The 23,150-nt window shown below is 59.1% G+C and overlaps 2 protein-coding genes and 1 long non-coding RNA gene across 4 annotated transcripts; 1 reads left to right on the top strand and 2 right to left on the bottom strand.

The window, feature by feature from the left end:
* Nucleotides 1-1,169: 1,169 nt before the first annotated feature.
* On the bottom strand, nt 1,170-5,133 carry LOC121820299 (uncharacterized). Its single transcript, XR_006060771.2, has 2 exons — nt 4,096-5,133; nt 1,170-2,311 (listed from the first exon to the last, which is right to left on the bottom strand). It is a non-coding gene; the product is annotated as an uncharacterized LOC121820299 (long non-coding RNA).
* Nucleotides 5,134-5,575: 442 nt separating this feature from the next.
* Nucleotides 5,576-7,530, bottom strand: GPIHBP1 (glycosylphosphatidylinositol anchored high density lipoprotein binding protein 1). The gene is made up of 4 exons (XM_012183471.4): nt 7,424-7,530; nt 6,763-6,882; nt 6,034-6,144; nt 5,576-5,930 (listed from the first exon to the last, which is right to left on the bottom strand). The coding sequence occupies exons 1-4, from the start codon at nt 7,473-7,475 to the stop codon at nt 5,695-5,697; spliced, it is 519 nt and encodes a 172-aa protein (XP_012038861.3). The 5' UTR covers nt 7,476-7,530; the 3' UTR covers nt 5,576-5,694.
* Nucleotides 7,531-18,369: 10,839 nt separating this feature from the next.
* LOC101118536 (lymphocyte antigen 6H) lies at nt 18,370-22,047 on the top strand. 2 transcript variants are annotated; one of them, XM_027973453.3, is made up of 4 exons: nt 18,370-18,543; nt 19,021-19,148; nt 19,898-20,017; nt 20,310-22,047. In XM_027973453.3, the coding sequence occupies exons 2-4, from the start codon at nt 19,082-19,084 to the stop codon at nt 20,543-20,545; spliced, it is 423 nt and encodes a 140-aa protein (XP_027829254.1). In that variant the 5' UTR covers nt 18,370-18,543; nt 19,021-19,081; the 3' UTR covers nt 20,546-22,047. The 2 variants fall into 2 exon arrangements, with proteins under 2 accessions (XP_027829254.1, XP_042109917.1); XM_042253983.2 differs by having other exon boundaries at nt 18,370-18,495.
* The last annotated feature ends 1,103 nt before the right edge of the window (nt 22,048-23,150 follow it).

The following is a 23,150-nucleotide window of genomic DNA, read 5'->3' on the forward strand; positions in this document are numbered from 1 at the left end:
CCCCCTCCCTCACTCGTGCCCCCCGCCCCCGCCACCTGTTTGAGTTCCACCGAAGCAGCAGGCCGGCTGTGGCCCGCGTTCAGCCGCATTGACCACTCCCTCTGCCTGGAGCACTTGTCCCCAGCTGTCGGCTTGGCTCACTCCCACTTACCGCCTGCGGAGAGCTCACCTCCTAGAGGGGACCCCTGACCTCTGACCACCCTGGGTGTGTTAGTTTTCTGGTTATCGCAAGCTTAGCAGCTCAAAACCATACCTGTTTGTTATATCAGGGCTCCTTTCTTGTGCCACGGTTTCCTCTGTCAAGGTTATAGCACTTTTCCTATCCACCGTTTGTTATATCACGGTGGGACAGGAGTCCAGGAGAGGCTTAGCTGGTCCTCTGCGCAGTCTCCGAAGGCCACAGGCAAGGTTCTCAGCGTGCCGTGAGGATCTGCTTCCACACTCTTGTGGCTGTTGACAGGCTTCCTTTCTTGGTGGCTGTGTGACTGAGGGCCAGCTTCTGGGCTGTCGGGAGGCTGACCTTAGGTCTTGCAGATCACCCACAGTTCCCTGCCACGTGGCCCTCTCTGTGCTCCTTCAGGGCCAGCAGAAAGCCTCTGGTCCCAGTCTGCTACGGTGAAGTCTCGTAGTACCTAACCTCCCATCACCTCTGCCGTAGTCCACTGGTAAGGAGCACGTCCTGGACACCACTGGCACTGTTGGTGATCACATTTTGTAATACCACAGCATTCTGCCTCTTCCTCCACCTCCTGGTACCCACCTTTCCCTGCTTTTTTTTTTTTCATAGCACTTTCAGCTTTCCAACAGGCTATGTAATTTCCTTATTGTGTTTATTGTGTTCATCTTCCTTTCCCACACCAGAAAATCAAGGCTTCTGGGGGTGGGCTGTTTTGCTTTCTCTATTTCCTGATGTGTCCTTCCAGTGGCCTGGCAGGTGGTGGGGCTCTCATCATGGCAATTCAGTGAATGGGCACTTGGCCCTGATGCTCCTAGATGCTGCCTTCTCTCACGTGTCTCTGGCTCTGGCTCCTTCTGTGCATCTGTCCCTTACACTTTATCCTTGCAGGAGCTTCAGGTACTGCAGTCTCAACACAGTCAAGACCAAATTCAACTCTGCTCCCTCTTTGTTGCTACGATATTATATTCAATACTATAGTGGTAGCCAGGTCTTTTACCAGCAAAAGCAAGTTTATTTGGGACTAGCCCAAGGAATTGCAGTTCAGGAAATTGGAGCTTATCGCGGCTCAGAGATAAATCCAGAGAGTGTTGCAGGCGTGCACTGGACCGGAGGAGTTGGGCGACTTTACTGTGGTTCTTCCTAGAGACACAGATTACTCAGCTGTGGGTGTTTCCTCTACTACAGTGTCACACAAATTTACTTAGGAAAGCTAACATCCGCCCCCTCAGGCTTACAGCTGATGGCGAGGGGTGGGTGGTAACTATATCCATTTTCCAATTATGTAACTTTCCCTATGTTCATGCACTTACAGACCTACTAGGAGGTAAATCCCTGGGCGTTACCAAGCCTGGATGGGGAGAGGGCCGGGCAAGGGAAGCTGGGCATTCCCACATGTCCTTCGGTAAGCGTGCACCCTGGGCAGAGGAGGGCTCTGTCTGCAACTGGTGGGTCACAGCCTGGCCCTGGGGGTGTCCCAGCAGCTGCCACTTTCTTCAAGGGTTTCTCGCCCAGGATGTCCTGAGGTTGGGACTTCACAGGACTGCTCCTCTCCAGGACACCCGCTCTGTGGGACTGAGATCCCGCCTGCCTCCACCTCCACCAAGTATCCCAGCTTTCTTTCTGAGAGGATTATGAAGCTGAGTAAGGGGGTACCCCGAGGGGCGGCTTTTCCCATGTTACTCCAGTATAGCCCCCACTCCAGTTCTCCACCTTTGGGAATCCAGAGCCGCCTTGGTCCCACAGGTGAGGGCAGTTTTGCTCTGCTCTGGCCGGGCGTTCTTGACACTGAAATGCCTTTCTGCATCCGCATGTCCCCGCCCCCTGCTCTCCAGGCCTGATGCCTTCTGGGGCCATGGCTCTGACTCCCCTCTGTTCCGGACAGTTCCTGGTGGGACTGGGTGCCACGGAGTCGGCGGCCTTGCTCAACTCCCGCCTCTGACCAGTGCCTGAGTCCATCAGCTTCTGCAAACCCTGGCGGTGTCTGGAGGGCGCCGCTCAGTCCGTCCAAAGCTGACGGCCGGGAATCTCTGTCCTCAGGAATGTCCTGCTTTGGGGTCACTGCTTCATCCTCACCCAGTTCTCATCCTCGAGAACAAGGACAGGAAATGTAACCATGGCCACCTGCTTCCTGTGCTGAGGAAGTCCGGAGAAAAACACCAAATGAATGGAACCGGTGTGGGGTGGGGTGACCAGGGGGGATCTGCCTGCTGGGACAGGACCCCCGAGCCCCTTGTCCAGCTGGTAACTCGGGTGAGCCCAGCAAAGAAGGGAATACAGTATTCTCCCTGAACTTGCTGCCGATTCCAGGGATGGGTGGATACATAGGACCTGAGGGGATCCCAGGGGGTAGTTTTCAGTGGGGTTGGTGCAGCAGCTGGAGGGGGTGGAAAAGGCCCAGGGGATGGGGTTTGCAGGCCGGCAGAGGCCTGTTTGCATTTATGAAGAAGATCTGTGGGAAGGACCTGGCTCTCTGAGCTTGGCTGCTATTGCTGCGGGGCTTGTGGGGGGAGAGAGGCAACCTTAGGAGCAGATAGAGTACTGAGGGAGCCAGCAGGAGTGGGTAACCCTGCCTGGCAACCAGCCGTGCACGTGAAGGCCACACATGGGGCCTAGTGCTCAGGAGTCGAGCCTTGGCATTTTGAACCAAGCTCCAGCCATCCCAGCTCCTGTCTGCCTGCAGGTCCCCCTGGGCCAAGCCAGGCCTCTGCCCCTTCTCCCCATCTCCACCACCCTGGCAAACACTTCCTTTAAATTCAGTTCAGGATATTCACCGTGCTCTGTGTCCCCAACAGAGCCCTGTCTTAGTCCCTTATGATGGGCCAAACTACGCCCCCAGATTCATGAGCTGAAGTCCTAATATCAGGACTTCAGGATGGGCCGGTGTTTGGAGACGGGGGTTTTTAAAGGTGATTTAGGTACTCAACATTCAGAAAACTAAGATCATGGCATCTGGTCCCATCTCTTCATGGGAAATAGATGGGGAAACAATGGAAACAGTGACAGACTTTACTTTTGGGGGCTCCAAAATCACTGCAGATGGTGACTGCAGCCATGAAATTAAAAGATGCTTGCTCCTTGAAAGAAAAGCTATGACCAACCTAGATGGCATGTTGAAAAGCAGAGACATTACTTTGCCAACAAAGGTCCATCTAGTCAAGGCTATGGTTTTTCCAGTGGTCATGTATAGATGTGAGAGTTGGACTGTGAAGAAAGCTGAGCACCGAAGAATTGATGCTTTTGAACCGTGGTGTTGGAGAAGACTCTTGAGAGTCCCTTGGACTGCAAGGAGATCCAACCAGTCCATCCTAAAGGAGATCAGTCCTGAATATTCATTGGAAGGACTGATCCTGAAGCTGAAACTACAATACTTTGGCCACCTGATGTGAAGAAGTGACTCATTGGACAAGACCCTGATCCTGGGAAAGATTGAAAGTAGGAGGAGAAGGGGACAACAGAGGATGAGATGGTTGGAAGGCATCACTGACACGACAGACATGAGTTTGAGTGAGCTCTGGAAGATGGTGATGGACAGGGAGGCCTGGTGTGCTGTGGTCCATGGGGTCGCAAAGAGTCGGACGTGACTGACTGAACTGAACTAAGGTACGTGAGGTCACGAGAGTGGCCCTAACCCAAGCTGACTGGTGTCCTTATTAGCAGAGCAGGTCAGGACACAGGCACACACAGAGGAATTGGTTCACACAGTCTTGGAGGCCGAGAAGCCCCCAGTCCACTCTCTGGAAGCAGGAGAGTGGGGCCGTGGTGGTGTCGTTCCCTCTGAGCCCTAAAGGCCCGAGAAGCAGGAGTTCCAAGATTGGCAGGCAGGAGAGGATGGGCATCCCAGCTCCAGAAGAAGGAGCTGGTCCTTCCTGCCTTTTGTTCCATCTGGGCCTCGGATGGCCTGGGTGATGCCCACTCACCTGGGGCAGTGATCTTCTTTCTCAGGCCCGCCATTCACATGTCCAGTGCTCCTGGAAACGCCCTCACAGAAACATCGGGAATAACGTTTCTCCAGCTGCACGGGCATCCCTTAGTCCAGGCACGCTGACACACGAAATGGACTATCATGGCCTCCAAGGCGGACACAGCCCTGCCGTTCCTTCTGACCTCCGGACCACAAGATCACTCGTGTGTGGTTTGTGGTCATCTGCTTCGGCAGCCATGGGGAGCAGGGCCTCTGATCCGGATGGACGTGTTCCCCGCCAGCCTCCTGGGAAGGCGCAGAGGTGCTGCTGGGCCGGATGGGAAGGAGGGGCTGAACACACAGCCTCCCGGGGCCTCTGGCTTCTCCTTCTGGGGACTGGCCTTGAGCGCCGAGCCCTGTGACAAGGCCCTGGCTGTGACTGTCCACTGGCACCTCAGACTGGTCTTGGCCTGGGGATCCAGCTGGGTCTTGGCCGCCATCCAGCTGCTTGCAACCTCTGGCTCAGGTGCCCTGGCTCTGCTGTCCACCGGCCTATGGCCACCTGGGAGGGCGACCGCTGTTGACCAGAAGCCCCGGGCTGGGTCCCGGACCTGCCACCACCAACTGCGTGACCCTGGGCAGATGTGTTGCCTCTGTCCGGTGGACTGTTGTGTGCCGGGACGGTGGCGTTTCCTCACCAAGAGGTTTCCCTTGGTGAGGAAAGGGGAAACATACGGTGGGAGGCTGCTCTGCCTGCAGGAACACGGGGCAGGCAAGATGGAGGGCTGGGCTTCCCTGCCCAGGGGGTGTTCAGCTGGTGGGTACCAGGGCCCTCTGTGCCTTGTTCCATACCGCTTTGATGGGGAAACTGAAGCCCAGCCCTCTCTTTCCCCCTCTGGGGCTGGGCTCCATCCCAGCACCAGTCACGGAGGCCTAGCGCCCAGCAGCCAGCGACACCCGTCCAGCTGGAGCAAAGGCTGGGGAAGCCGTGGGGCTCCTGCCCTGCCCCTCCGCTTCTCCCTGACTGCCCCCTCTTCCGCCCCATCCCCCCCACCCAAGCTGAGTGGTTGGCTGCAAAGTCCCATCTGAGCCATACACCACCTGTCTCCCTCTCTTTTCTCTTTGTCTTCCAGCCCCTCATTAATTCCACTCACCCCCAAGCCGCCCTGGGTGGGGGCCTTTCCTCCTCTAGGCCAAGGAAACCTTCCTCCCCAAGTGTCCTCTCTACAAGGGCCACCCCTCACGTGGATGGATGGAGGTTTCTTTTTGGCAAGAAGTTGGGGAGCAACCTGGGGTGGGCTCCCCACTGGCATGCAGTGAGTGTTTTCTCTGCTGGGGGCAGGGAGCTGTGTGGACCCAACCTGTGAGCCGCTGAGGCCTGGACCTAAGGCCCACGTGCTGGCCATCTGCCATGCACAGGCAGGGAGAGGAGGCCAGGATGCTGGAAGGGGAAACCGAGGAAGGGCCGCTGTGGCCAAGGAACCAGTGCCGCGGGGTCATCACGGGTGCATCCAGTTTATTCTCCATGGTCTGGGGGAGGGGACAGGAGACAGCGGACAGAGTGCTGGCCAGCCAGGGTGCAAGCCATGCTGGGCGCGAGGAGGGACCGCCCAACTCAGAGCCCCACGGCCTGAAGGCCGGCCAGGAGGCTGAGCAGGACGGTGGCGGCCACAGTCGCAGGGCTCCCCCGGGGGCCACCTGCCCCCCTCCCCTGGGGATCTTGCCAGGGTGGGGTGTTGCACAGGTTGGACTGGCAACAGGATATGGTCGTCAGGGATCCTTCCACCGTCCTGCTGATGGCTTGACATGTGTCTGCACACCACCCCGAGTAGGTGGTCTGGGGACCTGACTCTGTGAGGGGAGAGAGTGGATCACACGGGACGGGACACGGCAGGGATGGGGCCCCTCACAGGCTTGGGTGACGCCGTCCCGCCACCCCCGGGTGGCCCCTCACCAGCGTTCCAGGAGGAGACGATGGCTTTGCACGTCCTGGGGAGCACGCAGCTCTGCACCTGCTCGCAGCTCTCCCCCTTGTGCAGGGACTGGCACGTGTAGCACTGTGGCCCTGGGGGGCCAGGTGGGCTCAGCTGTGCAAGGGGCACAGCCCCCGGAGCGCCCCCAGCTCACCCACGCCTGCTGCTTCCCAGCCTCTTCCCCTTGGAGGTCTCTTCCCAATTCCGGTCCGCCTCTCCCACTCTCAGCTGACCCCCTCAAACCCTGCCGTGCTGGAGCCCTCTGTGCCCCCACCTCAGGACTGGCCCCCTTACTCTCCCGCCTCGCCCCCCGCTGCCCTGCCTTACTGGGACAGTTGTGTATTTCTGAACTGGACTCCACACCCAGGGCCTTTGGGTCACTGGTCTCTCCTTCCTGGGGCTCTGCTGTGCCCCTGTCTGCTTGGTGAACTTCTATTTAACCTCTCTGCCCCAGCACCATTGCCCCTCCCAGGACTGGCTCCTTCTCTAGCCCCTCCTCTGGATGGCAGTTGGGGGCTACTGCCAGGGTGAGAACTGAGGGTGTGCTGAGTGCCAGGGGCCCTGCCTCCCCCTTCCCCCACCCTGAGGGCATGGACGCTCGCAGCGGAGGCCTCTGCCTGTGGGCTCCTCACTGTCAGCTTCGAGGCACCCATGTGAGTGCTGAGGAGGAGGGTCGAGCGCCCCCATGCTGGGGTGGGGTGGGCAGGTACCTGAGCCCCTGCTGCCCGCAGGCGCGCCGGCCTCCTCTTCCTCCTCATCCTCCTCATCATCGTAGCCTTCGCGCCCAGGGTCCGGGTCATCGTCCTCGTCCTCCTGTGCCTGCCCTCTCCCTGGCCACGCAGGGACACCTGTAAACCTCCACTACCCAGGCGCAGAGGACACAGGCTCGGAGCCCAGTGCCGCGCCCCCTCCCCTCGGTCTGGCATCCCCTTCCCAGTCCCTCTGACCTCCCTGACCCTCCCAAGCTGGTGAGGTCGCTGCCTGGGTCTCTGAGCCCCGGCCCCACCTCCTGGCTGGTGTGCGACCTGGCGGCATCCTTGCCAACAACACTAGGGGTTGGGCGCTGGCCTTTCACAGCCCCCGACTCCAGCCCCCAGATGGCAGGTACCCCGAAGCCTGAGAGGCTGAGACTGGGTGGGATTGGGTGGGGAGGGTCACCCGCGCCCTGGCGTCTGGTTGGGGCAGGGGCTGGAGGTTTGGGGGCCCGTGGGGACCCAGCACGGCCCACCCGCCTCCCTCTGGCCTCGGCCTGCAGGTGCTCCCCGTCCTCCTCCCCAAGCCACGTCTTGCCTCCGGGCTGGGTGACCCTGAGGGCCTGCAGCCTGGACTGGGCATCCCTCTCGCTGCAGGGCCGCCCCTTGCCCCACGCACCTTGCTGCCTGCACCACAGCAGGGCCAGCAGGACAGCCGCTAGCGCCTTCATCCTGCGGGGCTGCCACCTCTGCCGCGTCTGCTCACCAGGGCCTCGCTGGGGCTCTGAATCTGTGGGAAGTGGGACAAAGGGCCTTGCCGGGGGCTTCCCAAGGCCCCGGGCCGCCAGCTCCAGCCTCAAACAATGGGCCTCACGCTGGCCCCCAGGCCAGGCACTGGGCCAGGGATGGTCATTTCCCTCCCTGGCTCCAGTGGTGGGGGAGGGGAAGTCACTGTGGCGGCCGGTGGGGCGTCCTGTCCACCTGAGCGGTTCTGCCCTGGCCCTGCGGCCTCAGCCCTGCAGTGCAGGCTGGCCAGCCCCTACCCCTTGTCTCGACCCTGAGACCAGGTCCAGGCCGCAGCCACGGGAGCCTGGCTTCATGGACCCTCCAGTCCAGCTGCAGACCGCTGAGTGGCACCGTCAACCACGAGTCAGCTGCGTCATCTCCCGGGGCCTTGTTAAGAGCATTTCAGAGTGAGACACAGCTGGGGTCCTTCTGCTAGGCCTCCCTCTCCCAGCAGCACTGCGTGGGCCCGCCGGCGGCCGCTGCCCTCCGCCCCACCTCAGGGCCTCCGCCCCGCTGCCTCCTCTCCCTGGAACACAGTCCCCGCTGGCGTCCTGAGGCCGTCCTGCCCCGGGGTGGCGTGCCCTGTGTCAGACAGAGAGCTTCCACCGAGGAGGTCAATGGGAGACCAGACCAGACATCTGAGTCCTTGTGATAGCAAGCACGTATTTGCAAACTGCTGCTTCCTGCTTAAGTACAGGAAGATAAAGGATTGATAAACACTCTCAGAGGAAGAGCCGTCTGTTTCTGTGAGGTGAAACCAGCCCCTTCCGCACTGGCTTCAGGGTGTTGATGCGGAGTTGTTCGCAGGCGTTAGGGTTAGGGAGCGATGCGGGAGGAGGCCGTGCGATCGTGGGTGAGTGACAGGCGGTGGCTCTGCTTGCCTGTGGCGAGTTCTCTAACAAGTTCATTTCTGCACATGCCCTTACCCTTGATTTGCTAAGAACAGCCCACCCAGTGGAGCACAAAACCACCTGTAGACTTTATTAACGTTGGTATAATGAGTTGGGTTTGCTAGAGGCTGTATGCCTGTCTAGTCTGGGCGGGGGCAGCCGTGGCAGCAGTGGGCGTCCTCTTGTGTCACTGTGCCGTCTCTATCAGGGTAAGCTGCCCACCGCCAGGCCATAGTTTTGCCCGTTCTGGGTGAGGTCGGGGGGGGTGGTCCTCAGATGGTTGGGGCTTAGCTTGATCCACCCCCTCTTGTCTTTTCGCCTGTCACCTCCCTGCGGCTCATGTCTAACTACCCCACCGTCCCATCTGCACGTGTCACACTCTCAGAGAGGTCTTGCACCACCAACACCTCCTTTTCTCTCCGTCCCTCGTGTTGGCCCCCTGCCCTCCGGGGCTGGCCTCCGGGACCACTGGGAGCCTGCCTTTTCCTGGCAGTGCAGCACTGTGGGAGGGGGCTGCCCACCTCCTCCTCTGTGGGCTGCAGGGCAGGCGCTGAGGAGCCCCTTCCTGGAGGCCAACGAAAGGTGGGGCAGGGCAGGAGGCTAGACTGAGGCCTGGAGTCAGGGCTGCAAGCCCGCCCCTGTTGTTCACCGGGGCTCCTCCCTGAACCTGCCCAGCCTGAGTCTCCCCGTGGACATCCTCAGGGGCATTTGGAGAAGAGACTGAGAGCTGGCTCTTGGGCGAAACCACCTGAGCCTGAGCCCAGGCCTCTTTCCCCTGACTCTGTGGGCTTCCGCGCTCTCAAAGCGGTCATGGCCATCAAGAGCCAGTGCCTGCTGGCATGTAGGACAGTGCCCAGCAGAGTCCCCCCAGGGCTGGCTGGGATGGCATTCCTCTGCAGTCTCAGCCGCCAAGCATTATCCTCCCACCTGCTCCTCTGAACCAGTGCACCATCCTCTCCCCATGGGCACTGGGCTGCTTGAACAGCCTCGGCTTCTGCGGGGAGCTGCCTGGCCTCTGGTCTCTGATTGTCAGCTGTCCCCAGCCCGCCCCCATCTGGAGGCCAAAATCTCTCTCCAGCCAGGGTCATCCTCTGTGCTCATGGCCCAGGACCTGCCCTCTGCATTCCTGAGGCCTGTGTCCGCGGTCACCCCACGTGCTGGGCTCGCACACTGCCTTCCTCCTGCAGGTGCTCTGACCTGGGCTCCCAGGAGCTGCTCCCAGGCAGGGCCCCATGGGGGTTCCCAGAAGTGTTAGGGAGCAGGAGGTCTCCACCTGCTGCCTGACCCCCCAGACAGGCCCAGCTCCTCCTTGGCCCAGATGCAAATAATAAATAACATCATTTAATTCACTAGTTAAAATTAAATACCATTTTGTTGGTCCTCAACAACTCTAGGGGTAGGTAGTGTTTCCATCACTACTTTACTGACTAGGAATTACTGCCAGGGTTGGACTCTGCCCTCTCCTCACAACCCCCCCACCCTAGGGTGCCCCTCCCCCCCCCAGCCCTGCCCTGCTCCCTCGTCCCATCCCAGGATAGGCAACGGGGGCTCACCCTGCCTACACAGATGCAGTCACGGCCAGGCCTGGCCAGGGTTGGGGCCCCACAGGAGTGGTCGAGGCCCCTAGTCCTCAGGTCAAAGTGAGTATATGCCAGCTCCTTCCCCACCCAGCTATCTTCAAGCATTCTGGCCACAAAATCAACCCCTCCTGGCACTCTCTGACCCCCGGCTTCAGGGACAAGGGCCTCCCTGAAGACCCCTAGGGTGGAGACATGCCTCCCTCAAACTCCCAGGGCCAAGGCTGAGGGCTGGAGGCCCCGTGGGCACCTGAGGCCCGCTTTAGAGCCTCTGCCCTAGGATGTCAGTGCTTTCTCCCTCAGCCTTGCCCACACGCACAGGCGCTCTTCCCAGGCAGCCTGGGGCCCAGCTTCCAGCCCAAAGACCCATGCCTGACGTGGGCCTGGCCTTGCTTGCCCTGCCCTGCTCAGTCGGGCTGGCTCCCGAGAATGGCCCTGTGGGCACTGCTGGTCTGGGTCCCCTCCCAGCCAGGCCTGGCCTCCCTCTGGCTGAGTGAATCAGACCTTGGTGCCAGTTGTGGACAGGGCACACTGGCCATCCACACCCCTCCTGCCCTGGTAGAGGGGGAGCTGGAGGGGGCAGGCATGGACCCTGCTCTCTTTGGGGAGCTGTGTGGACCTGTCCTGGGCTATGAGCCCCTACCCCAGGCCTCTGCGGTCACCAACATGAATCGGACCCAGACCAGGGAAAAGATGGTCAGTGTTTCTAACTAAGGGGCTGAAGTCTGGGCAGGAAAGGCATCTGCCCTGCTGGCAGCACACAGCCATGGCGGAGGGGGGCCTTTAGGGCAAATGTGGCTGCAGATGCGCTGGCCCTCATGCCCCACTCCCTGCTCTGGGCTCCTTCCCACGCTCTCTGGGAGCAGAGAGACTGCCTTCCTTCTTAGATCAGAGTCCAGACCCTCCTCCTAGGTGGGCAGGGGCCATGAGAGGTTTGTTATGGATTCTCTCTCTGCTTCCAGTGGCCCCACAGTGACTGGCCAATGAGGCAGCTTCCAGGGTCTCTGATGGGGCCCAAGCCTCTCTCTCTCTTGAAATCCATTATCAAGAAACAGGCGGGCAGGGGTGGGCTGGTCAGAGGGAGCAGGCTCCGGGCAGTCTTAGGGGACCCACTTGCCCATACCCTGTTGACTGCAGGAGCCCACCCTCCATTTGTTCATCCTGCCCCCTCCCGCCTCCACATGTCCACACCCCAGGTCAATTTTCTCTAACCCCTGGACAGTCTCAGCCTGTCCACATTGACCCCGGAGGGTCTCACCTCCCATTTTCCCCCGCTCCAGCCCCACCAGGGTCCCTAGCGTGCAGCTCCTGCTTCAGGGCTGCCTGTAGTGGACCTCCCATCCACAGTGCTTGTCAGCGCCGCTGCCCCTACACCTTCAGATTCCCCACCCCACATTTCTATGAGAAGCCAGGCCTCTCAGGGCGAGGGCCACGAGGTTGCCACATCCAGACTGGCACCCTACCCACCCTCTGCCCAATGCCACCCACCCTCTGGATGCCCCTTCCTCTGCTGGGGCCTCCCCGGCACTCCTGCCTCCCCGCCCCAGGCACTCTTCTGCTCTCCTGTGCTTCCAGCTCCCCTCTCTTCTGTCCCTTGGTTCTTCCTTTATTTTCCGTCATTTTTTTGGTAAGTTAATTTATTTATTTTAATTGGAGGCTAATTACTTTACAATACTCTAGTGGTTTCTGCCATAGATTGACATGAATCAGCCATGGGTGTACATGTGTTCCCCATCCTGAGCCGTCCCCCCACCTCCCTCCTCATCCCGTCTTTCAGGGCCATCCCAGTTCACTGGCCCTGAGCACCCTGTCTCATGCATCGAACCTGGACTGGTGATCTATTTCACATATGATATTGTACGTGTTTCAATGCCATTCTCTCAGATCATCCCACCTTTGCCTTCTCCCACAGAGTCCAAAAGACTGTTCTTTACATCTGTGTCTCTTTTGCTGTCTTGCATATAGGGTCATCGTTACCATCTTTCTAAATTCCATATATATGCATTAGTATACTGTATTGGTGTTTTTCTTTCTGACTTACTTTACTCTGTATAATAGGCTCCAGTTTCAGCCACCTCATTAGAACTGATTCAAATGCGTTCTTTTTAATAGCTGAGGAATATTCCATTGTGTATATGTACCACAGCTTCTTATCCATTTGTCTGCCGATGGACATCTAGGTTGCTTCCGTGTCCTGGCTATTGTAAACAGTGGTGCAAAGTACATTGGGGTACACGTGTCTTTTTCAATTCTGGTTTCCTTGGTGTCTATGCCCAGCAGTAGGATTGCTGGGTCATATGGCAGTCCTATTTCCAGTTTTTTAAGGAATCTCCACACTGTTCTCCACAGTGGCTGTACTAGTTTGCATTCCCACCAACAGTGTAAGAGGGTTCCCTTTTCTCCACACCCTCGCCAGCGTATATTGCTTGTAGACTTTTGGATAGCAGCCATTCTGACTGGCATGAGATGGTACCTCATTGTGGTTTTGATTTGCATTTCTCTGATAGTAAGTGATGTTGAGAATCTTTTCATGTGTTTGTTAGCCATCTGTATGTCTTCTTTGGAGAAATGTCTGTTTAGTTCTATGGCCCATTTTTTGATTGGGTCGTTTATTTTTCTGGAAGTGAGCTGCATGAGCTGCTTGTATATTTTTGAGATTAATTCTTTGTCCGTTGCTTCATTTGCTATTATTTTCTCCCATTCTGAAGGCTGTCTTTTCACCTTGCTTATAGTTTCCTTCGTTGTGCAAAAGCTTTTAATTAGGTCCCATTTGTTTATGTTTGCTTTTATTTCCATTACTCTGGAAGGTGGATCATCCCTCATATTTTTAATTGGTAAAATACACATAATGTAAAATTTGCCACGTTGGGACATCCACTGGTAGCCACTTCCACTGACTTAGCCTCTGGGCAACCCTAAGGCTAAGACTCCATGCTCCCCAGGCAGGGTGCTCGGGTTTGGTTCTTGTTCAGGAAACTAGAGGTCACGTGCTGCGACTGAGGGTTTGCATGCTGCAACTAAGACCCTGTGTACCACAACTGGAAAAAAAAAAAAAAGATCCTGCATGCCCATAACCGGCAATCCTGCACACCGCAATGAAGACCAAAGACCCAGCCTGCCACAACTAAGACCTGAGGCAGTCAAACGAGTGAATAAATAAATATAAAAAAATACTTAAAAAATTGCCATGTAACCGTTTTTAAATGCACAACTCAGTGCCACATTGTTGTATAGCTGTCACCACCCTCCCTCTGCAAAAGCAAAACTCTGCTTCCATTAAACACTCACTCCCCTTCCCTCTCCCCTGCCTAATGTCCTCCCGTTTCACCCACGTGGTAGCGTGGGTCAGAATTTCCCTGCCTTGTAGGGCTGAATAATATTCTGGTGTATGTATAGACCGCATCATGATTAGCCTTTGTCTTCCGAGGGCACCTGGGGTGCCAACGTGTTCTAGGTTCTGTGAATAATGCTGCGGCAGCCACGGATGTGCCGATGTCTTTCTCAGTCCCTGTTCCCAATTCCTTGGGGTCTGTGCCCAGAAGCGTGATTGCTGGACTGTGCGGTGACACCACGTTTAATTTTCGGACTGGTTCCTCTCCTCCTGCAGGTAAACACACTCAGGTGTCTCTCATCAAGAAAATAAAAAGCCCCTGAAAACACCCCTGTGCCTTAATTCTCCACCCAAACTTTCTCTCATCTCCTTCCTTGTGCAGCTCTCGGAGGGCGCCGTGGGGACAGCTCCACGTGCTAGAAGCTGAGACCTCTAACACCTCTGCAGACCTCTGGTTCTCCGCACGCCGGCACTCCGAGGGCGCACTCGGACCTGGGCGCAGGCTGAGCTGGTCCCGCCCACCGCCAATTCCGCCTACCGCCCCGCCCCGCCCCGCCCGGCCACGCCCGCCCCTCCTGAGGCTGTAAGCCTCGCTGCTGGCGCCCCCTTGGGATAATGCACCCATGAAGGGTGCCTTCTGCAGGGCAATTAATTCCATCGCAGCAGGGAGCCGTCTCCCTCGCAGTGACTTGTTAACTCTGAAAGTAATTATGCAGGGATTCTCTGTAGCTGCAGAAAGGAATGAAGAAGCTCTTTGTGTCCTGAACCGGGGAGAGGTTACCTGGGCAAGGCAGGGGCTGTGTGCAAGAGGGGGAATTGGGAAGGGGCGCTAGGAGGGGGCTTGACACTGTGCAAAACCTCACGTCTGCACAGGACCGCGCCGCCCCGCCTGCCGCGCAAGTTTGGGCCTAAGGCTCCAGGAAGAAAGGGAGGACGCTGATGAGCTTGGGATGAGGGGTCAGACTTGGTGGCAGGACGTGCCTCCCTCCGAAACCTGGAAGGCCCAGGCCGAGCAGGACCCCCTCCCTGGGCCATGGGGGAGGACCTTCGGGGGTTGCTTCCGGCACACAGCAGGAGTAGCGGGGCCCGCGTTCCGTCCTTGGGCGTCCCACCTGCACTCCTGGCAACTGTGGCAGAACTTTAGGTACAAGGTTTTTGCCAGCAGTTTGATGGGGAAGGAGGTGGTGGGAGAGGGGCGAGGTTAGACCTCTGGGGGAGTGGGGAGGAGGGCCTGGGGGAGCCCGTGGTGTCAGGGTGGAGTGTGGCAGGTGGTCCTAGGCAAAGCCCCAGCTCTGCTTCTTCTCCAAGCCTGCCCAGAGTCTACATGACTGCGATCACCCCAGGTAAGGAATGACCACCTTGGATGGCGGCTCCCTGTTGTCCTCTTGGGACCCAGAGTCTAGGGCGTGAGAGGGAGGGGCCAGCTCTCTCACTTCTCTGGATGAGGAAGTCGAGACTCCGGGGTGGCAGGACTGCCCAGGTCCTGAGCGCGGGGGAGGGGGTGGCGTCGAGGCAGGCTGTGCAGCCGTGGTTCAGGGCCCTGTGCACTACCTGAGGAGCTTGGGTGGGGCTGGGGGCTGTGGTGTCCCAGGGCCTCAGAACACGGGAGGCCCTTCCAGCTTCTCCGGGCGGGTGGCCGGCTGGGGTGAGGGGCACCTTCCTCTCTCCAGCACCTCTTGCACTCTGCACTCTTTCCTGCTGCTGCTTCAACAAATCTCTAACTTGTGGCTTAAAACAGCCAACAGGCTCCAGGGGAGGACCCTTCCTGCCCCTTCGAGTCTCTGGGGGCTCCAGGCATCCCTGGATGTGGCTGTGTCCCTGAGGTCTCTGCCTCCATTACATGCCCTCTCTCTGTGTCTCTCTACCTTATAAGGACACCAGACACTGGATCTGGCCCCCACCTCTCAAATCTAGGATGGCCTCATCGCGAGATCGTTAACTTGATCTCATCCTTAAAGTCCCATTTTCCAATCAGGATCAACTTCACAGATTGTGGGAATCATTTGGGGGGGCACCATTCAGCCCAGCACTTACCTTGTTAGCTGTTCCCCACTATTCTGGGGATCCTGAGGATCAAGGACTTTCTCTTTGAGCTCAGCAGCCTTTCTTCAAGTGTCCACTGTGTGAATAAATGTCCCTGTCCACCCTTGGCTGGCCCTCTCCGTGAGGCAGGGCGGTGGGGGCCATGGTCAGACCTACAACCTTGGACAGCTGGGAGGGATTCTGATGGTGTCGGCCCAAAATACAAGGCAGTAAACCCTGCAGCACAGCTCAGGCATGACTCCAGCCTTGCCCCTCTCCTGCCAGGGCCTGACCCAGAGGCCAGCGCTCTGCTTCTGTTGGCTTCCAGACTCTAGAGGCAAGGCAGCCAGCGGCGAACTGCCCCATCCCTCGCCTCTGACGCTGTCCATGGTTCTGACCACCCGAGGCGGTTCTGCTGCGGGGGAGCTGGCCACCAATCACCCCCACCCTCTGTAGAGCATGGGACTTGGGCCGCTGCCACACGGTCACCCCACAGGCTGTGGGCGCTTGTCAGAGTGTCTCCAGCCAGGGCCAGGCCCCAGCACCAGCATCGAGGCATCTGGGCCAGGTCAGGTGGGGAGGAGGAAGGTCATGGACAGCTCCATGCAGGCAGGGGCTGTCCACACTGCAAGGGCCAGGGCCACACATGGACACTCTGCCCTTGCTTCTGCCCATCATGACTGATTTTTATTCTTGTTTGCAAAAATCCTGATAGCGTAACACCATCCCACGTGTATTGGGAGGAAGGCAGAGTAGCTTGGAAACCGGGTTAGGAATATCTGTCTCCCTGGCAACCAAGCCCAGCATGGGGAGAGCAGGGTCTTTGCTCTTCAAGGAACAAACAGGCCTGGAGCTGCATTCCCTGGGGCGGGGTGGGGGGGCAGACTCCTTGGGCATTACTCTCTGGGTATCTGTCATCTGCCCCCATCATGCCCAATCCAGAACCTACTCACCTGCTATCTTTTGCTGCATAACAAACTACCCCCAAACGCAGGCACTTAAAACAACACCATTCATGCTCTTGAAGTGTCCAAGGGTCAGGAACTCAAGTGCTGGACCTCGGGCTCACATTCTCTCATGAAGTTGCTGTTGGCTGGGGCTGTGGGCTCCTCTCAGGGCTCCGCTGGTTGTGGGGGTCCACTTCTGCGGTCCCTTGGGTGGTTGTTGGCTGGCTTCGGTGCCTCTGCACAGGGCTGCCAACAGGATGAGTAATCTGAGAGAGGACTGGAGGCAGAGCCCACATCAGAAGCTACAGTCTCAATAATCTGATCTCAGAAGTGACATCCCACTGGTCTTGCCCTCTCTGCACTAGAAGTGAGTCCAGCCATGCTCAGTGGGGAGGGAATGACTCCCTGGATGTACAGTGGTTAAGACTCTCACTCTGACTGCCGAGGCCCTGGGTTTGATCCCTGGTTGGGAAGCTAAGATCCCACAAGCTAAATAGGATGGCAAAAAAAAAGGAAGGAAGGAGATACACCAGGGCAAGAATACCTCTTAGAGCCTGCCCCCCACACTACCAGTCCCAGGTGTTGGGAGTGGGTTGCCTTGCCTTAGGTCTGGCAGGGATCTACCAAGTCTCTGACAGAACTTTGGCAGAGATTCCCAAGCCAGGAGCAGGCTGGCTGTGATCAGCAGGGACTGCCACCAAGTGCCATCCCACAGTCACCTCATACCTGGACAGAGTCAGTATCCAACTGACCCAAAGGTCTAGAGGCCGGTCTTGTGGGAGGGCACCCAGGATATGTGGCCTGCCCCCAGCCCCTTGGGGAAGGCCTTGTGTTAAATCTGAAATGCATGTGTTAATTCTCACAAGGATGTCCTGGACTCAAGCCTTTGCCCAGCTACATAGGTTTTGGGACAAAATCTAATCCTTTTGCATATTGTGGCCTGAGCCATCGCCCCAGCCCTCCCCCAAACACTCCTGCTCTCTGTATCTTGGAGCTTGCAAACCCTCCTCCTGCAGGATCACGGGCTCCACCAGAGAGGCTTTGTCCACACCCCAGGCCTCTCTCCTTGCTTCTCATCCCACTCAGTAGCTCCCCCTGTCAATCTGCCCGGTTGTCCGCTGCTTGCCTGCCCTCTCGCCGGCACTTGCCCTGGTCTGGGTGCCCAGTGATATCTCTCCCTGTGGGTTTGGTGCAGCCCTCACACGGTTTCGTGGTTACATTTTATAGACAAGGACCTGAGGCTCAGGGGGCAGGCAGCGTGCCTACAGTCACGCACCTGAGCGTGGTCCCAGGCTGTCTGTATAAATATTTGTTGGACAGATGAAGTCAGGACTGAAGGATCGACTTTAGCACTTGCTCCTCGCCCAGCGGATGGCAGTGCCCAGCAGAGACTGGTCTCAGGCATGAGGGACAGCAGGTGCAAAGCACAGCACGACAGGCGTGATGGGAGCAGAAGGCAAGAGACAAAGCTGAGAAGCTGACCAGAGCAGGCGGTAGAGGGCCTTGAGTGCCAAGACCAGGGTTTGGGACTTGCCCTCTGAGTGTGGGTGTGGTTGGAGGCAGCAGTCCCTGGGTCTGCGGCTGCTCGTGGGGTCGTCGTGGGGTGGGGGGCGCGGAGAATAACCTTGAACCATCGGGATCCGGATGGGGTCAGGGAAGGGAGGGCCCAAGGGCCGCGAACAGGGGGCCTGGGCCAGTAGTACCTGCCGCGCTCGCTCCCTCCCTCCCTCTCTGCGTCTTTGTGCCTTTCGCTTCCTTTCGCAGTAAACGTTCTTCCGAGAAATTCCAAGGGGATCTCAGCCAAGCTGAGGGGGAAGGGACCTGCCCGCGCCTGGGTGGGGGGAGGCGGAGGTGGGGGGAACGCACGGGTGAAGAGATCGGGAGAGGAGAGGGCGCGCGCGCGCGCGGGCGGGGGTGCGGGTTGCCTGCTGGCCAGGGGGCCCAGGACGGCCCGGGACGGTGACCCTGCGGGGCCCTGAGTCCCAGGCGCCCCAATCCGCGCGACTCCAGCCGCCCCCGCCCCCCACGCGGCCCCCGCCCCGGCTCTGCCCCGCCCCTCGCGCGGGGTCCGTGTCTGCGGCTGCGTTCCCCGAAAGACACGGCTGCACCCGGGTTCCCGTCCGCAGGGAGACCGAAGGGCACTGCTCCCCGCGCCGCCCCCGCCGCCTGGAGGCCCGGAGTCGCGGCATCCCAGGGATGTGAGTGCGCCCCCGACCCGAGGCCCGCGCTCCACGCCTAGACCCGCGGTGAGAGCCAAGGCTCGCGTGAGGAGGCAGGGAGGAGGCTCAGCGCCGGGTTCCCGGGCCCCCGGCCCAGAGGTGGGGGTGGGGGTAGCGCGCACCCCTCTGCCCGCCGGCAGGTACTGTCCACTCGCACCTCGTCCGGCCCTTTCCTCTCCGGACGCACCTATGGCTCCCCAGGGACAAGACGCGCCTCCCGACCACCCCCACCTCCCCACCCCTCATCCCACAGGTGCGGAGCGCCAGAAGGGGGCATTTCGGGCTGTCCCCCAGCGAGAGGGCAGGCCTCTTCTCCCCCGAGGGGGTGTAGCGATGGTGGATGTTCCCGCGGATGGGCTGGGGGCGGGGCTTTGGAGCTCCCCGGCTACCCCAGGCTCTGGATTCCGGGCGGGAAGGTTGCCTTAGGATGCCAGGAAAGGGGAGGGCCCTTCGAGCTGGGCCAGGGGCTTCGTTTCCTTCCTGATCGAGGCTTCCCCCTGCCAGGCCGGTGTCCCAGACGACCCCCGCCCGCAGCCCCCGCCCCTTCCCGAGGCCCGCCTGGAGCATGTTGCCTGCAGCCATGAAGGGCCTCGGCCTGGTGCTGCTGGCCGCTCTGCTGTGCTCGGCCCCCGGTAAGTCTGGGGCCGCTGGCAGGGGCGGTGGGGGGAGTCCAGGTCACCTGAGAGTCTGTGCGAGACAGCTCCGGAGAGAACCAGGTGTGGGGTGGTCATTCTGCTACGATGCCCATCCAGCCCATACCCCCTCCCACACCTCTGCGACCCCGGCCCTCGGCCCTTGCAGCGTGACCCTCTGCTCCGGCTGCCTCGGCGACAGCCACGTGGATCTCTCCTGGCTCCCAGGGCTGGGGTGCTCTTCCTCCTGGGCCTTGGTCCTGCGGGCTGGCCCTGCGCGGATGGCTTGGCTTGGCGCTGGGGTTCCCGGACACTCTCTTCTCAGAGCCCCTCTGGCTCCCCATCAAGTCCTGTCTGACCTTCCTCGATGGAATCAACTGGATTCTGGGGGATGTGAACCGGGGGAGTGGCGGGGGGGAGAGGAGTGTGCAAGAGGGCACCACAGGTGTGATGCGTGTGACTCTGTGCGTGTGCACTGTGGGTATGTGTGGGGCCTGGGGGTGCAGAGGGGCTTCCAGAGTCCCAGCAGCAGCACCCTCACCCCAACCTGCCCAAAGACACACAGGTTTTTCCCAGCCTGTCCTCCAGGTGCCAGTTTGACCTGGTCACTCCTGGTCAGGGGGTGCCTGGCCTCCTACAGCCACGCGGCTCTGCTAGGACCTGCAATGAGGCAGGTGGGGAGGATGCAGGGGGCTGGCTGGCCTGAACCCCGGTTCCTCTAGTCATCCTCCTCTCCGTGCCCTGCCCAGCTCATGGCCTGTGGTGCCAGGACTGCACGCTGACCACCAACTCCAGCCACTGCACCCCGAAGCAGTGCCATCCATCAGACACGGTGTGTGCCACTGTCTGGATCACAGATCCCAGCAGCAGTAAGTCAAGCTCCAGGCTGGGGGGTGGGGGTGGTGTCATTGGAGTCCCTCTGGCCTCGGACAATGGAGTGTGTCTGGGGGCACGACCCTACCCTGCTGTGTGACAGTCAGCAGGTACCTGACTCTCTCTGACTCTTTCTGTGGAGCTGGGGGGCAGCATGGGTGGGTTGAAGCCTCAGTTATGTTGTTCTGGGGTTCTGAGCTGACCTGGAGGGTCCCTGGGCTGGGTCCTGGACATGAGGCTGAGAGGCTTGTGGGGCTCCAATCCCAGGCTGCCTGTCTTCATCCCCAGGCAGGAAGGATCATTCCGTGAACAAGATGTGTGCCTCGTCCTGTGATTTTGTGAAGCGGCACTTTTTCTCAGACTATCTGATGGGCTTCATTAACTCTGGGATCTTGAAGGTGGAAGTGGACTGCTGCGAGAAGGATTTGTGCAATGGGGTGGCACAGGCAGGGCGCAGCCCCTGGGCGCTGGCCGGGGGGCTCCTGCTCAGCCTGGGGCCCGCCCTCCTCTGGGCTGGACCCTGAGGCCCCCTCCCCACCGCAGGGCTTCCGAGCTTGTCCCCCCACACCTGAGCCCGTGGCTGCCCCCTCCCCAGCCTGGCCTGGCTGGCACTGGGGGCAGCCTTGGCTCCGCTCCGCGGCCTGTGGCTCCCGCCTGCCCCAGCTGTGAGAACTCCCTGTCTCCCCACCAGCTCCAAGTTGCAGCCACAGGACATCTCCAGGGGCCAGGCACCCGGCAGGAGGCTGGGCCCCTGGGTCCCTGAGGGGAAGCCGGGCCCAGCCCAACAGCTTGGCTTTGAGGATATCTGCGGAGAAATAAAATCACTTCTGAGCCTGGAGACCCGGGTCTGAGCCTGGGTGGGATTTTGGGGAGGGAGGGGTTCCTGGCAGAGAAAGTGCAGGTGAGCTGGCGCAGAGAGGGTGGCGTGGGTCCTCTGGGGGTTGCCAGGGGACTGTGGGCCTGGAAAGGTTTGGGAACAGCCTGAGGGGCAGTGAGTGTTGGGCTGAGCAAGGTCACAGGGTGAGCCTGAGGGTGAGGCCTTGGAACCGTGTATGCACACACTAGGGAGACGGACACACCAGACCCACACCCATGTCCACTGAGGGCACACTCCCCGCCACACCACACTCATGCCCCCCATGCACTCCCACACTGACGCATTTGTGGCACAGCAGCTCCTGAATCGGTGTGCCCCAGCACAGGCAAACCGCACAGGTCCAGGTGTGTGTGCAGACGAGAACACACAGACACGGCCCTGTGTGCAGGTTTCCACGTGCCCTTTCCCGCTGGGGGTGGTCCGCTCCCCAAAGGCCATCAGGACTGTTTCAGGCTCATGTGCCGGGAGTCTGCCGCAGAACTAGGCACACTCACATCCCCACTCTGAGTCGGGTGCCGCCACAGGTAGGGTCTGGAAGGCCAGTCCCCCAGCCAGGGTCTGCGGGATAGCACGGAGGGCCTGGGTGCTTCAGGTGGGAGGAGGCAGGGAGGGCCCCTGGAGGTTGACCTGAGAGTGCAGCTTCTCCCAGCCTTCTCGGCTCCAGCAGTGGGCCCTCTGTTCGTCCCTGCACCCCTGAGTCCAGCTGGACTCTGCACCCCTTGGCCACGTGAGTTATCTCATGGCCCACGCTCACCACGTGAGGCTCCGCAGCCACTCCAGGCTTTCTCTGGGGTTTGGTCCTTGGCCAGTCCCTCTTCATCCCTCTGTGGCTGACCCAGCCCATGATCACTCCTGGGTCCTGCACCATCTGGAATGAATGATAGTGATGAATGAATGATCTCTCCCCAGGGCTGGCCCTGGCCTTCCTCCCTGGGCTTCTCTGCAAGCAGGACGGAGAGGGGTCTGGAGGTCCCGGGGGAGTGAACCAGGGGAGAGTAGGGTCGGTGGATACTGGTCGGTGTCAACTTCCCGCTGGTGGAGATGCCGAGGGGCTTGTCGGAGGGTGTCTCCCACTCCGTTTTTAAGTTTGCTCTGCTGCTCTGCGATGTACCCCTCCCCCAAACCTCAGTAAAGTGTGCTACCCACTGAGTGCGTCTGCTGCTTTTGGGACCCTTGGGACTGGGTGCTGCTGGCGGGTGACCTGGTAGATGTGGCTGGCTCAGGGGAAGCAGACAGAGAACCTTGGGGATTTGGGGGAGCTGGGAGCTGGAGCCAGGCGATCTGGAGCAATGGGACGCCTGGAGGTGTTGGGAGGATGTGGACGGACCACCCCAGGGGCATGGGTTCAAACCAACCTCTACCTAGTCTTTGCTGAATTTGTTATTTGAAGGAAGTGTTTAAAACACAAAAAGGCATAAAGTTCTCCCAGGTCTTTTATTGAAGATGCGTGATTCTGAGTGGACATGGGGCTTAGAGGGAGGGCACTGCGGCCCAGACAACCTGGCCTCGACACCTCAGCTCCTGTTTCCACGCAACCGAACCTGAGCTTGTGCTCCGACCTCTGAGGGCTTCTCAGTAGCCCCCACCTTTGTGAGCTCTCGGAAGGATCGAAGCCCGCAGCCGGTGTGCCAGCTTGGCCCTGGGCCACGCGCACGCATGTGTTGATCAGCCAGTGATAGCTTATGGTGAATGATGTCATTTGTGATCTCCGAAGTAGAAGATTTAGCTTCAGGACCAGAGACCAGGCTTGATCACTTAAGAGCTTTTGTGTAGCAGACTTTTATTAAAGTTTAAAAAGGGATAGACAAAGCTTCTGACATAGACATCAGAAGGGTGCCCAAACTCACTAGTCTTATCAAGACCTCACATACTTTTGGAGAAGGAACTAGCAACCCACTCCAGCACTCTTGCCTGGAGAATTCCATGGACTAAGGAGCCTGGCAGGCTACAGTCCATGGGGTCACACAACTGAGCAACTAACACACTATATACTTTTACCAGACCCACTCCTACAACAAACATCTTAAATGAACAAGATTAGAACTAACAATAGAAAGGTCTCAGACCTTCTCCCACAATCTAAGTCTTAAGCTTGTAAGGTTAGTCAGAAGGTTCTTGTTAAGGAGAAACATGTCCTTGAGCAAGATACTTTGTTATATTGACTAACTGCTAAGTCACTTCAATCATGTCTGACTCTGTGCGACCCCATAGATGGCAGCCCACCAGGCTCCCCTGTCCTTGGGATTCTCCAG

Source organism: Ovis aries, chromosome 9 (genome assembly GCF_016772045.2).
Source record: "Ovis aries strain OAR_USU_Benz2616 breed Rambouillet chromosome 9, ARS-UI_Ramb_v3.0, whole genome shotgun sequence".
Lineage (NCBI taxonomy): Eukaryota > Metazoa > Chordata > Mammalia > Artiodactyla > Bovidae > Ovis > Ovis aries.